At 38.7% G+C, this 15,963-nt stretch overlaps 1 protein-coding gene across 2 annotated transcripts in view; it reads left to right on the top strand.

Moving 5' to 3' along the window:
* CLNK (cytokine dependent hematopoietic cell linker) overlaps positions 1-15,963 on the top strand; it is a 163,212-nt gene that overhangs the window by 128,893 nt on the left and 18,356 nt on the right. For both annotated transcript variants that reach the window (XM_063459874.1, XM_063459873.1), the window contains exons 9-10: positions 1,252-1,367; positions 14,625-14,702. In XM_063459874.1, the coding sequence (XP_063315944.1) occupies positions 1,252-1,367; positions 14,625-14,702 (194 nt within the window). The remainder of the gene's footprint in view (positions 1-1,251; positions 1,368-14,624; positions 14,703-15,963) is intronic.

Genomic DNA, 15,963 nt, shown 5'->3' with positions numbered 1-15,963 from the left:
ATATTTTTGCGTAAATGTTTAGAATAGTATTTTACAAATATTTTTTAATAATAATAAATAAAAAATATATCAGCATTTCAACATACAAAATATTAAAATATTTTTTCAAACTGTTAAATAATTTTAAAAGTGTATCCAAAAATAGCACATAATTTGTAAAGCTCATCCAAAAATATTAAATCGAGGCCTAATTTATTAAACATTAACATTTGTTTAAAAAGACTTATGTATGCATATCTTGTAATCTTTTGGCCCATGCAAAGATTTACTTATTTTAAAGCAGTCAGAGAATGCACTCACTGCTTTCTTCCAACATAATCTACAAATCTTACATGCTGTACATTTCTTAAAAATTACAGCCTCCTTAAAGGGACACTAAAGGCACCAAAACAATGTTAAACAGCTTACCAGGAGCTGATAAACTGCTGATAAATGTGATCGGCTCTAATTAAATCAAGACCAAAGTGGTATAATTCTGGAGTCTCATCATATTTTGCTTGATATTTAATTATCTCTAAGAAACTGGTACCCTTTCTTTCTTCTACACAAAAATAAGATATAACTGTGAGCACAAAATACTAATTTAATATAGTAAAATATTCAAAGAGACACTGTAGTCACGATAACAATTTTAGCTTAATAAAGTAGTTTTGGTGTATAGATCATGCCCCTGCAGTCTCACTGCTCAGTTATCTGCCATTTAGGAGTTAAATCACTTTGTTTATGCAGCCCTAGTCAATACTCCTTGCATGTGACTTTCACAGCCTTCCTAAACACTTCCTGTAAAGAGATATCTAATGTTTAAACTTCCTTTATTGCACAGTACATTTAATTTAGAATGTCTTATCACCTGCTCTGTTAATAGCCTTCTAGAACCTGTATGAGTCTCAAATGTATAATTGAAGGTCAATTTACAAAGCATGAGATAAAAAACTTCTAAAGTAAGTTAACATATGACTGGAAAGAACATTCATGAAGACTGTGTGAGTCACAGCCAGGGGAAGTGTGGCTAGGGCTGCTTAAACAAACAAAAGTGGCTTAACCCCTAAATGGTGGAGAATTGGAAAGTGAGACTGCAGGAGCATGATCTACACACCGAAAATAATTGAGGTACAGTTGTTTTGGTGCTTATAGTGTACATTTTATAGTTATTACAGGGTGCATGCTTACTATAAACCTCTTTTATATGTTCTGTGTAGTTTTTCTTTTGAAATATAACAGTTAGTAATTGATTTTCCTCGATTTCCTTAGGTTTTATTTCCAGTAATCAAGATCACAGTAATATGACATCACAAGTTTGGAAAGAAAAAAAGAAAATGAGCTTACCCATACCTAAAGATGACTTTAATTTTAGTTATTCTGAAGAGGTAAATATCTCCACATACCCTACAGCATTCCATAATTTAATGTAAAAAGTATCTTACATAATGAGTACAAATTGATAACTCCAGATTGGACATCAGCAAAGTTATGTAGGGAAGATGACTGTAGTTTTGCAAAATTATTAGACAATTTGAACCTGATGCAGCCATTTTGTATGCTAGGAAGACATATTTAAAATTATACCACTTTAGGAACAAAGAGGAATACATTTTCAAGTTAAAATATTAACTATGTTAACTAATGCTGGGTCACATCTAGCTGAGGGACATACCCTCATATAACTATTAGTTATTCGTTTTTTTCACCTTTTATCTTGTACCCATATGCCACACCATTTCCCTACAGTGCCTCGTAATATCAAGGCTAAAGTTAAGTTGTTAACAAACTAGCACAGTAAACTGCAGACTAAGTGATATTTCATAGATACCATTAACATAGATACATCTAAAGAATGTTTGCAGTTTAGTTTGATAACTCTGCAGTTATAAAATAGACAACATATTTAGAGTTTATTTGTTAATCAGCAATTAAGGGGTTTACCATTATACAACATCCATAATTTAGCACACACACAAAAAAAAAGTGGTATACGTCAGAACTCTGGAAGTTGAAATATAACTTACTAATCAATTGCTAGTATTTACCCCAATCAGTAATGAAATCCCTAACAAAAATCAATCATGATTATATTAATTAATAGTATAAAGTAGTAGGCTTTAAAGCCCTCACTGTGCTGACATTAATTACCCATAGTTTCAGGTTTTTAGGAAGAATTGGAACACAAATCCTAACATTTCTTATTTTCTCTGCTGGTTTTTTTTTTAAATTATGCATTTAAAGGGACACTGTAGGCACCCAGACCACTTCAGCTCATTGAAGTGGTCTGGGTGCAATCAGTAGTGTATTCTGGTTTTGTGCTGCCCTAGGCATGATAAACTCAGGCACCCCACCTCTCCCCTCCCCCCATTCCAAATTTATCTTCCTGACCGACACACGCCCTCACTGATGCATGCACCGACATACACCGAGGGACATCAGCGCTGGATTCAGGTAAGTGACGGAAGAGGTCACTGTAGTGAAGGAAGGGGGCACTGTAGGATTCTATAGTGATGGAAAATGTCTCTGTTTTCCTGGCACTATAAAATCCTTTTAATGTGCATTGGTTGGCAACAAGTACGATACAATAAGATAATCTGGCCTCTACATCTTATCTGAGGCACCTTTATTAACAGGAAAAAAAAATGCTAAACATTTCATAAATTTAAATAATCTGACATGTCAAACTAAAGCCATCCTGCAGTATTGGTATACCATTCTATGTAATTTCACAAAATACAATGTTTTCGTAATTGTTTTCAATTTAGATGTTCAAGTGCTAAGTGTCAATTCAGTTTAAAAACATAAATGTACGTTGTATTCGACCTTCTAAAATATATACATGCTAATTTAATTTTTGTATATTCGTTGTGTAAATTATATTATTAAATGGGCATCCCATCTTACTAAATATTTTTTTCAAGAAAGAACAAGATTTAATTGTGCTTAGACATGTACACAGCAGAACGTGGCTTGGCATGCATATAGACTTGTGCATGACTTTGCTGAAATCAATTCAATGCAATTCCCAATCTCTGTAGGCAACAGATCAGGTTACGTTGGTAAATCTCTGAAGAACTCTTCACTAAAAAACTATTTAAGTAGATATATGATCCCTAGGGGTTGAGGATACAGCTGTCTCCCAGCACGAGTATGGATGATGCTGCACTGTTGCAAGAATGGGAAGAGGCTGCAAATATTTGCTCAAAAAAGTTATGGATACTATTTGCAGATTCAACTCAAACAGGCTTGCATCCGTGAATCAAAAAGTGAGCGGTGCAGTCGAGAATATACAGAAGTTTGGAAAAGATCCCTTTGGAGAAAAAGTTTAGAGAGACTCCCTCAAAATCTGGTGATGTACCAGCATGTAATTAAGACATAAGTTCATCAGAGAAAGCAATGATTATAAAGCGAGGAGGGTTTACAGGAATTTAAAACAAGGAGTAATGGTGGATCAGACCAGAACACAACATCTGAATATGAAACATCAGACACCGACACTGATAATGCCCAAAATGTTCATAAAAAGACAGGTATCCTTAACCCTACAGGGATCTTGAAGAAAATCATTTCTTTTTTGGGGCCATAGTCCCCTATAGGACAAGTTGAATCCTCTGGCCAAGCAAACGTTTTCAGGGGTTGCAAGCGTAGGCCGTTTTAGATATTAAAGTCATTAATATTAAAGTCATTAAAGGACCACAATAGGCACCCAGACCACTTCAGCTCAATGAAGTGGTCTGGGTGCCAGGTCGATCTAGGATTAACCCTGCCTGCTGTAAACATAGCAGTTTCAGAGAAACTGCTATGTTTACAATAGGGTTAATCCAGCCTCTATGGGCTGTCTCATTGAAAATCACAGTGAGAAGACGCTGCCGTCCATAGGAAAGTATTGAGAAATGCTTTCCTATGGACTGATTGAATGCACGCGCTGACGTCAGTAGAGGGAGGAGAGTTCCCCAGCGTGAGGGAACCTGGCGCTGGAGAAAGGTAAGAGTTTAACCCCTTCCTACCTCTTCAGCCCGGCGAGAGTTTGTTTTCCTGGCACTATAATGGTCCTTTAATCTTTCAAACTTTACCCTGAACTTAGCATAGACTAGGGTCCTTTTAAAAGGTCTTTCATTCTTTCCGGTGTCATGTTTTAATCATTTAGATTGGGTAAAAGATGTACATGTCAGGAAAAAAAGAGCTAAAGATCTGGGGTTTAATTTGTGGGAATACGAGTGCCTTCAGGACCTAGCATCTCTGCTTGATAGCACTGACCCTGGTACTGAGAAACCATAAACTTCCCTGAGGCCCAGAAGTAAGTTCACTCCTAACCTCAGAGAGTTTAAGTACATAGACGTATTAGTGGTATCATCATGTAATATTATAAGCCAAATTACAACGGGGTCATTATCTTATGTACCACATGGCGATCTCTCTGATGATGAGTGGAAAGGCCTGCAGGAGTTGAGTATATTTATTTCAAAACCTCCTCTCTATTCTTCTGTGTTATTTCTAAATGTTTCAATTTAACGAGTGATAATCTATTTAATTTGTTCAATATGTTAAGGTCTTTGTGTAGTACGCTAGACAGATTGTTTTGGAAACATTTTGTGTGTCTAAAAGACTTGTGAGGCAGAATAATCTATGTTTTTCGGTTTAAAATACCTCCAAGGTTCAAAATGTCCAAGTTCCCCTTAGATTCAAATATGGGAAAATTAACTATATAATATTTATTACCAGAGCTAATACATTGAAAGCTAACTTTCTTTTAAAGATTGAAAAACTATGACAACCACTAGAGGATGAGCTCAGAAATAGCCAAATTAAACTTGGCTGTTTCAATCAGATAGTTTCATAGATAGTTTCATAGATACCATCTGATAGTGCAACTTGGCATTTTGCCATGGATGTGCACCAGCATTCCAGTGTTTTCCTCTAGGAAAGCATTGAATTGGCTGAGATTATCAGTCTTGATGATCTCAGCCATGGATGCAGGAAGCACCTCCAGCAGGAGACTAGTACTGCTACGGAGAAAAGGTAAGTAAGGTAAAGATCTTCTTTCCTTCAAATAGAGCAGGGGGTGGGCTGTGATTTCAACTTTTCTCGTTAATTGTATCAACACATATTATAAAGTGTTTTTTGTTGTTTTTTTAATGACAAAAATGGCTTTAAATGGACACTGTAGGCATCAAGACTACTTCATCTCATTGCAGTGGTCTTGGTGTACTGTCCCTGTCCCCTTAACCGTGCAATCTAACACATTTCCAGAGCACTGCAATATTCATATTGCAGTGTTAAGGCTGACTCTAGTGGCTGTCTAGCAAACAGCCACTAGAGGTGCTTTCTGATGTTTAACAGTGTTTTACTCCATTAAATTACACTGGAAGTCCAGGACATCCAGCATCTTAAAGCCCACTATAGGAAAGCATTGATTCAATGCTTTCCTATGAAGAAGGCATAATGTGCATGAAGCAAGATTAGGAAAAGCCACTTACCTATTTTTGTACTTTCTGTTATTTAGTAGATAGCTCCTTCTATGGTATCCCTAACTATGGAAATCCCACATAAGGATAGCAAATTAAGCAGTCATCTGTCTAACTGCTGTAAGATCACAATTAAGAAAAGCCATTTTCTTGATATTGCAGCAAATAGCAAAAAGTACCGTATTTATTGGCGTATAACACGCACTTTTTCTCCCTGAAAATAGGGGGCAAATGATGTGTGCGTGTTATACGCCGATATACATATTTTTTGCTCCATAAGACACACTTTTTTCCCCCTCAACAGTGAGGGGAAATGTCTGTGTGTCTTATGGAGCGAATGTGAAGGTTTACTTACCTGTGTTGAAGCGTGGGCCGGTCTTCAGCGCGCATCGCGGTACTGTAACTTCAATTTCAGGTTCCGGTTTCCGGCGGGACTGAAGGGAAGTGCGCACTCAGTGTGCACACTTCCTTTCAGTCCCGCCGGAAACCGGAACCTGAAATTTAAGTTCCTGTACCGCGGTGCGCGCTGTGAAGCCGTCCCACGCTTCAAGACAGGTAAGTAATTATGGGACAAGGGGAGGGAAAGTGCACTATGGGACAAGGGGAGGGGGGGACACTATGGGAGGGGGGAGAACACTACGGGATGAGGGGGGAACACTATGGGAGGTGGTGGAAAATACTATGGGAGTGGGGGGAAAATACTATGGAAAGGGGGGGAACACTATGGAATGAGGGTGGGGGAACACTATGGGAGGTGGGGAGAATACTATGGGAGGGGGGGAAATTTCCTTCTTAAAATGAGGTGCGTGTTATACGACGGGGCGTGTTATACACCGATAAATACGGTAATTTTTTATTATTTTTCTAAAAAAAATTTTTTTGCAGAACTTAAGAGTTGAACAGGGAGAAAACCACAGCATGAATTTAAGGCCAAAGCCTATCAAATGCAATTAAATTGTGTTGGTCTCCAGACTAGGCCTATAACTGTCCAAACATCTTGTACATTAGTGAAAAATGCATTATATAATCTTCCATTCTGTATCATGAACATGATGTTACACAGACTGAATGCAGCCATTCACTTTGTCCTTCCAATGATAGCAGTGATTTAACAACAAAACTAACCTCAGAGTGGAAGGAAGTTACCCAATGACTCTGCTCTGAATTTGGTAAATAAATTCTATAAACACCAAATGTCTACTGTGTTGCATAATAGTAATGTTTGTGATACCCATGATGCTCACAGAGCTCAGAGGATGTTTCATCTCAATGCATTTCTTATTGTGATCACTTGTGAAATACGTGCGTTAATCCACTTAGATATGAACCATAAATGGATTAAATCCAACTTTGAAAATTTTTTGTATTAATGTTTATGGTTGTAGTAGTGAGTGGAGGTAAGCCTGTCAGGAATTTCCAAGGCCACGCTCCTGGATCTCATCTTTTAGCTCTGATTATCTGCAACCGAGAACCACCTGGATTGTATTATCAGACTAACCCTGTGCATCACTCTCCTTTATACTCACTCACACCTTCTGGTATCTAAAGTCTGATGCAAATGCATATAATATAGAAATAATATACCGTGTCATTACGGTCTTTCAATGTTTTAGCATAGTACATGTAGTATAGTACATTCCATTGGTTATCACTCAGTTATTGGTGCAATTTCCTTTTTATTCTAGAACCATATAACTTGATTTTCCTAATATTGTGTCCTATCTTCATTCTTCTTATGAGCTATGTACATGCTTTCTTTCTTAAAGGAACACTGTCGGATAAGGAACACAAATGTGTTTTCCTTGTGCTATAATGCCCTTCTAGCGGGTTAGGTTACTTTTGTCATTTTATTATTGCACTTTAGATCATATTACATACTGACTATAAATATTTAATATTATATGTTGAATTAAAAAGCAAAAGCATCATGACACTGGAATATCTATGTTTTGGTTACCGTATATTTTAATATTTAAGTATGCCAATGTATTCAAGATGGCAATTTCGTGTTTCACTTTAGGACAACTGCAGAGTCTCTCATGCCATAAAACCTTTTCTTCCAGTCTATCGAAAACAGGGAATTGATGTTATTTACCTTGCCTAAAAAATATATGAATCTACAGATGGGTTTTGCTGAGGTGATTAAAAAACACAAGTTTTAAAATAATTTAATGCAAAATTCAAATATCTTATCTGAGAAAGAAACAGCATTTGCTAAGCTCGTGTATTACCTAAAAGTATGAACCAACCAATATTTCTGTAAGCAAGTGTCAAAAACGTAAAAACTATTAACATTTATAAACATGCGTGGCTTTTTAAATGAATTCAACCTTGAAAATCTGAGAAGCAGACATAATTTTTTTTTTTCTGGTATCTTTCCATGAGATAGCAGTTAAACAAACAAGATGTGGTGACCTCGAAATGCCGCTGTTTTCCACAAAACAAATTATTTTGTTGTGCAGATATATTGGTAGAACAAAAAAAAAAAAAAAAGCACACAAACTACATGGCCCTCACACAATGATATTTATAGTATAGTTCCTCCATAACCGCAAATCGAGTTTGTAAACTCTTTTCCTGTTCAAGATAAGATGCACAGCAATGTTACAATATTGTCATATTGCAGAGAGAATAGGGTTTGTGAAACAAATAGCTTTTAGCAGTGAAGTTTTTTGCATCAATTAAATCACCATCACAATCAGTCTGATTTGACTTAATTTAATACATGCAATCGTTTTGGAGTTATGGTCATTGCTTGAATTTTTGTTGATATTTTATCATAGATGTGCACAGTGCCCTGTTTTTCCCATAACTTTAGAATTCCATTGTCTGGAATAGACTAGACATTTAGGGGTATGCAGGCTGAGTGTTTCAAACACACCATTGAGGTAAGATAGCGAGCCTTAAAAATAAACCATGGAGACCACACAAATTAACACAGTTTGATAGTTTAAGGGGACAGATCCAATAATGTGGATGTGGGGATCATTCCAAGAGAACAGTCTTTTAAAGTTAACAATCTTAATCTTCCCCTGCAATATTCAGTAATGAATTCATGAGAGTTGTCCATTTACTATTGTGTCTCTGATTTGGGACAAAGATGACCATCATATTGATGTAAAATTATTGGTAAGCAACTGGTTACTGTATTCATTCATATTATTCATATGAACGTTTAATGTGGAGCGATTTTAGAATTTGGTATGTTTGTCTTGTAAGTTTAATAGCCATAAAAGAAAACAAAATTGCCACACAAAAGCATATATTTATATAAAGTAGACACCACAGGCTATTTACCTAAGGTTGTTTTGACACTTTCTACGTAGCCATTTCACCGCCAATCTCTGCTAAATATTGGAGTAAAATTGTGTTTTTTGGGGGTTTTGGAACTTCTCATGTGTATTTTGTAAAGTTGGTGTGTGCTATTCCTGTACAAAGTTTTATTTTGTGTTCAGTTACATCTGCTGAGTAAAATGACACCCCCAATGTATGTCTTTGGCACTATTTCATGAAGCTACAGTGCCATATATGAGACCTGTCCTTTTCAGTATTCACATTCGAATTTTGAGACACAGATTTAATGATCCTATGCTTCCATTTGGGGTATTATAGTAGTTTGACTGTTCAAAAAACTCCCACAAAGGCCTACCATTTGTAAAAGTAGACACTCCAGGGTATCTCATAAGGTGCATATTGTGCCTTAACGTGCCCCCATTTGTTCACCAATATATGCCAAAGTATGTGGTAAAAAAATTATTTTGTGCATTTTTTACATACGGATTGCATTTTTGCTGGACATTGTGTATATTTCATATGTGCCACTAAGTTCAAACCCCCCACATTCTGCTCAGCTAAGTCTTCTGAGTAAAATGACACCCCCATTGTATGTCTTTGGCACTATTTTGTGAAGCTACAGTGCCATGTAGGAGACCTGTCCTTTTCAGTATTCACAGTAACATTTTGAGAGACGGATTTAATGACCCTATGCTTCCATTTGTGGTATTATAACAGTTTGACTGTTCAAAAAAAGCCCACAAAGGTCTACCATTTGTAAAAGTAGACACTCCAGGGTATCTCATAAGGTGCATATTGTGCCTTAGCATGCCCCCATTTTTTCACCAATAGATGCCAAAGTATGTGGTTAAAAATAATTTTGGGCATTTTTTACATATGGATTGCATTTTTGCTGGGCATTTTGTATATTTCATATGTGCCACTAAGTTCAAAACCCCCAAAGTATGCTCACCTAAGTCTTCTGAGTAAAAAGACACCCCCAATGAATGTCTTTGGCACTATCTCGTGAAGCTACAGTGCCATATATAGGAGACCAAGCCATATCAGTTTTTACCGAACTTTGAATTTTGACGCTGGGCCTATGTGCAATTTCCAAGCATCTTCGCAGGTTTTAAATTCAAACTACCCCACAATTGCCTACCATTTCTTAAAGTAGACACCCCAGGGTATTTCAAAAGGCATATTTTGAACCATAGCGTGGGATCATTTTTCCGCTAGCTTGTACCAAGTGTAGTGGTAATAAACGTTTTTTATGCCTTTTTGACACACAAAGTGAGTTTGCACAGTATATTTTGCAAACCTTATGTGTGCTTCAACTGTATAATACTTCATATGTTGCTCAGCTATGTCGGCTGAGTACAAAAATACCCCTGTATGTACCTTTGCCAGGTATATGTGGACATCGGAGGGGCACATTTGGGACACAGCCATTCCAGGTTTTTTCAAACTTTTAATTTTTTACGCTGTGCCCATATCCCATTTTAGAGTATTTTACCAGGCTATATAATCCAAATACCCGATAAAGCCATACCATTTCTTAAAGAAGACATCCCAGGGTATTTCAAAAGGCATATTTTGAACCTAAGCATGGGATTATTTTTCTGCTAGCTTGTACCAGGTGTAGTGGTAATAAGCGTTTTTTCTGCCTTTTTGACACACAAAGTGAGTTTGCACAGTATATTTTGCAAACCTTATGTGTGCTACAACTGTATAACACTTCATATGTTGCTCAGCTATGTCGGCTGAGTACAAAAATACCCCCGTATGTACCTTTGCCAGGTATATGTGGACATCGGAGGGGCACATTTGGGACACAGCCATTCCAGGTTTTTTCAAACTTTTAATTTTCTACGCTGTGCCCATATCCCATTTTAGAGTATTTTACCAGGCTATATAATCCAAATACCCGATAAAGCCATACCATTTCTTAAAGAAGACATCCCAGGGTATTTCAAAAGGCATATTTTGAACCTAAGCATGGGATTATTTTTCTGCTAGCTTGTACCAGGTGTAGTGGTAATAAGCGTTTTTTCTGCCTTTTTGACACACAAAGTGAGTTTGCACAGTATATTTTGCAAACCTTATGTGTGCTACAACTGTATAACACTTCATATGTTGCTCAGCTATGTCGGCTGAGTACAAAAATACCCCCGTATGTACCTTTGCCAGGTATATGTGGACATCGGAGGGGCACATTTGGGACACAGCCATTCCAGGTTTTTTCAAACTTTTAATTTTCTACGCTGTGCCCATGTCCCATTTTAGAGTATTTTACCAGGCTATATAATCCAAATACCCGATGAAGCCATACCATTTCTTAAAGAAGACATCCCAGGGTATTTCAAAAGGCATACTTTGAACCTAAGCGTGGGATTATTTTTCCGCTAGCTTGTACCAGGTGTAGTGGTAATAAGCGTTTATTTTGCCTTTTTGACACAAAGTGAATTTGCACAGTATATTTTGCAAATCGTATGTGTGCTACGACTGTATAATACTTCATATGTTGCTCAGCTATGTGGTCTGAGTACAGCAATACCCGCGTATGTACCTTTGCCAGGTATATGTGGATGTTGAATGGCAGGGCCGGTGCAAGGATTTTTGCAGCCCTAGGCAAAAGTAAAGTTTGCCGCCCCCCATCCCCCCCCCCGATATGACATCACAATGCCCCATGTTAACTAACGCAAATGCTGCAGTGCCACCGTGTTTACATTAAAAGGCCTGCAGGGACAGGCTATAGACACCAGAACCACTACATTAAGCTGCAGTGGTTCTGGGGACTAAAGTGTCCCTTTAATGTGAGGTAAATTAGAGATTAGTGCCACGAATAATATACTAGATTGCCTACTTACAATCAGATGAGGATGGTGATGGGCTCTACCTGCAGTCTGGCTCCACTGGTCTGGTGTAGAACAGGCTCTCTGGAGGCTGTTTGTGTTCTGGGAGAACAGGAAGAAGGCTCCATTTTTTTTAAGGCCCTTTGCACAGCTCAAGGTCTGGGCCCCAGGGTCCACCTTCATGTTCCACCAATTAGTTTGTTCACAGGAGTAGGGGATGTCCTGATATGTGTGTAAGGAATGCATTGTGTGAATTTGTGTTTGTATGTGTAAGGGCTGCAATGAGTGTTTCTGTGTATGTACGGGATGCAGTGTGTGCGTCTGTAAGGGGTGCATTGAGTGTGTGTAAGGAATGCATTGTGTGTTTCTGTGTGTGTAAGGGATGCATTGTGTGTAAGGGTTGAATTGCTTGTGTGTGTGTGTCTGTGTGTAATGCATTGTGTGTTTTTCTGTGTGCAAGGGGTGCATTGTGTGTGTGTGATGGATGTCAATCTCTCCCCCCTCCCTTGTCACTCTCTTCTCCCCCTCTCCCTCCCTCGTCACTCTCTTCTCAACCCCCCTTGTCCCTCTCTTCTCCCCCCCATGTCCCTCTCTTCTCCCCCCTCTTGTCCCTCTCTTCTCCCCCCTCCTCCCTTGTCACTCTCTTCTCCCCTGCGTGTCACTCTCTTCTCCCCCTCCCTTGTCACTCTCGTCTCCCCCGTTGTCACTCTCTTCTCCCCTCCCCACTCTCATTCCCCCTCCTAATCCCGTCAATTCCCCTCCCTGTCAATTTATCCCCCCCCCTTCAATTTATTCCCCCCACCCTGCCTGTCCATTTATTCCCCCACCCTGCCTGTCCATTTCCCCCCCCTTCCTGTCCATTTATCCCCCCCGTCCATTTATCCCCCCCCTCCCTGTCCATTTATTCCCTCCCCCTCCTGTCCATTTATTCCCTCCCCCTCCCTGTCCATTTATTTCCCCCCCTCCCTGTCCATTTATTTCCCCCCCCTGTCCATTTATTTCCCGCCCTGTCCATTTATCCCCCCCCTCCCTGTCCATTTATTCCCCCTTCCCTGTCTGTCCATTTATTCCCCCCACCCTGCCTGTCCATTTATTCCCCCCTCCCTGTCCTCCCCCCCTCCCTGTCCTCCCCCCCTCCCTGTCCATTTATCCCCCCCTGTCCATTTATTTCCCCCCCTCCCTGTCCATTTATTTCCCCCCCTCCCTGTCCATTTATTTCTCCCCCCTCCCTGTCCATTTATTTCTCCCCCCTCCCTGTCCATTTTTTTTCTCCCCCCCCTCTTCATTGATTTCTCCTCCTCCCCTCCCTGTCCATTTATTTCTCCCCCTCCCTGTCCATTTATTTCTCCCCCTTCCCTGTCCATTTATTTCCCCCCCCCTCTTCATTGATTTCTCCTCCTCCCCTCCCTCTCCATTTATTTCTCCTCCCTCCCCCTCTCCATTTATTTCTCCCCCCCTCCCTCTTCATTGATTTCTCCTCCTCCCCTCCCTCTCCATTTATTTATCTCCCCCCCCCTCTCTATTTATTCCCCCCACCCTCCCCTACCTCTATAGTAGCGTGGCCGAGCTCTGTATCATGGTCCGCGGGTACAGGGAGCTTTTGTTTCCTGTACCCGGCGGACTGACAGGAAGTGAACACCAGTGTTCACTTCCTGTTAGTCCGTCCGAGTACAGGAGACAGATGCTCCCTGTACCGGCGGACTATACTGCGCTCGGTCACGCTACAGAGAGGGAGTGACAGGAGGGAGCGCTGAGCGCTTCCCTCCTGTCAGCCCCCTCCCTCTCCTCATGCTGTGCCCGGGCGGTGCGCCCTCATGGACGCACCAGCCCGGGCAAAGCTGCAGCCGCCTGAGGCTCTCTACAGAGCGCTCGGGCGGCTGCAGCATTAGGGGGGCCGGCGCTCCTGGCGGCGCCCCTTCCCAAGGGGCGCCCTAGGCGGCTGCCTAGTCCGCCTTACAGGTAGCGCCGGCCCTGTTGAATGGGCACATTTGAGACGCAGCCATTCAGTTTTTCTCTAACTTTGAAGTTTTACGCTGTGTCCATGTTCCAATTTGGAGTAGTTTAGATGGTTGGTTATTGAAACTTCCCCACAAACACATACTATTTATTAAAGAATACACCCTGGGGTAATTCAAAAGGCATATTTTGAACCTTAGCGTGGGATATTTTTTTCTCTAGTTTGTTCCAGGTGTAGTGGTAATGAGCATTTTTAAAATGTATTTTTTTACTTTTTTTACTTTTTAAAACTATTTTTAATCTTTTGTTTTGCTTATTAATTTTTTTAAACTTTCCTAAACTTCCTTTTTTTTTTACCGTTAACCCCTAACTAGCAGGGGTTAATTTTAACGGGTGACATACGAGGTCAGTCACTCGTCGTTATGGCAATCCCCTGAGTGACAGACCTCGTCCGTCACTCGTCATTAAGGGGTTAAACCCTACAGGAGCATTCTTTGTGTGATTAAAGTTCAATTTATGGAGACAGTTAAAAAACATACAGTGAGGGGAAAAAAGTATTTGATCCCCTGCTGATTTTGAACGTTTGTCCAATGACAAAGAAATGATCAGTCCATAATTTTAATGGTAGGTGTATTTTAACAGTGACAGACAGAATAACAAAATAAATTCTAGAAAAACGCATGTCAAAAAAGTTATAAATTGATTTGCCTGTCAATGAGTAAAATAAGTATTTGATCCCCTATCAATCAGCAAGATTTCTGGCTCCCGGGTGTCTTTTATACAGGTAACGAGCTGAGATTAGGAGCACTCTCTTAAAGTGAGATGGAGATGAAACACATGTAATCCTATTAAATTTCTCAGCCCAGGATATATTCCTTTTCAATTTGAGCTGTAATCGTTCTGGTTGCTTATTGTCTAAGCAATTCAAGTGTTTGAATTGATTCAATAATAATAATAATAATAATAATAATATCAATACAATACAATATTAAAAGTGAGTGATCACTTATTATATAAGCTCTCATTTAAAAAAAAAAAAAAAACACTTTATTGCATTTATATTTCTTAAACAAAAACACATTTTACATTGTAGGACTCAACGAATTGCACCTGGTACGTCAGAGAATATGATCGTCTAAAAGCAGAGTGTGTGTTATACCAGGACAACAAAGTAAGATGTTATTTCAAGAATTAATATTTAAAATAAAAGCTTTTTCATTGGTAATATGGTCTATTATTTTAAACGTTTTCATATTGCGCAATAAGAATATGTTAAAAATTACAGTTGCACTTATTTGTGAAGTTAATTCTCTAGGTCAGTATGTAATATTTCATTGACGGAGTATAACTAAATGCTAACAAACAATATAGTCTGCATGGCACAGATACAATTTTAGTTTGGGATCTGTATTTCATAAAATAGAGTGCAGTAATTCTCACTAAATCTACCTTACAATGTGATATTAATACACTGTTAATTCTTACAGGGTTCTTTACTAAAGTGACAAATTCAAAGTGAATTTGAAGTGAATTTCACATTTAAGGACAAAGTAGTGGAACTGAAATCATAGTTGACCTTAAAGTTTTGTACCTTAAATTTGAAATTTGCTTTGAATTCACTTTAGAAATAACCCTGTTAGTGATTGTTTCCATGTTTTTACCCTACCCAATTCCCAAGGAACACGAATGGTCTAGGTTTCATCCGTATTCTAAATGGTATAGATGTGGAAAATGCTTAAATCGTGGACAGTTGTGCCTTGAAGATGAGGTTTTTAAACCACAAGTCTAATGATTTTCTAAAATATACCTATTCAGATGTATGCATTTTTACACCTTTCTTTTTTTTCTTGTAGAAAAATAACATTTTTATTATAATGTTTTCATACTTTTTTTCATTTGTTTGCAAATGATTTATACATCTTGTTTTACCTTGTTTTGATTTATGATAAAATGTAATGCTTTAAAAAAATATTAGGGCATTCCTTTTCTTATCAACAGCTTTATTTATATACTAAATGTACAGTGCCAGTTTCAAATATATTACGGAGTAGTGTTCATTTGTTTATCTAAGAATATGTATATTTTTATCTACACTGAACAAAATTATAAACGCAGCACTTTTGTGTTTGCCCCCATTTTTCATGGGCTGAAACTCAAAGATCTAAGACTTTTTCTATGTACACAAAAGGTCTATTTCTCTCAAATATTGTTCACAAATCTGTCTAAATCTGTGTTAGTGAGCACTTCTCCTTTACCGAGATGATCCATCCACCTCACAGGTGTGGCATATCAAGATGCTGATTAGACAGCATGATTATTGCACAGGTGTGCCTTAGGCTGGCCACAATAAAAGGCCACTCTAAAATGTGTAGTTTTATCACACAGCACAATGCCACAGATGTTGCAAGTTTTTAGGGAGCGGGCAATTGGCT

Source organism: Pelobates fuscus, chromosome 6 (genome assembly GCF_036172605.1).
Source record: "Pelobates fuscus isolate aPelFus1 chromosome 6, aPelFus1.pri, whole genome shotgun sequence".
NCBI classification, from domain to species: Eukaryota; Metazoa; Chordata; class Amphibia; order Anura; family Pelobatidae; genus Pelobates; species Pelobates fuscus.
The sequence above is the reverse complement of the archived record's forward strand: the minus strand, read 5'-3'. Positions and strand labels throughout refer to the sequence as shown.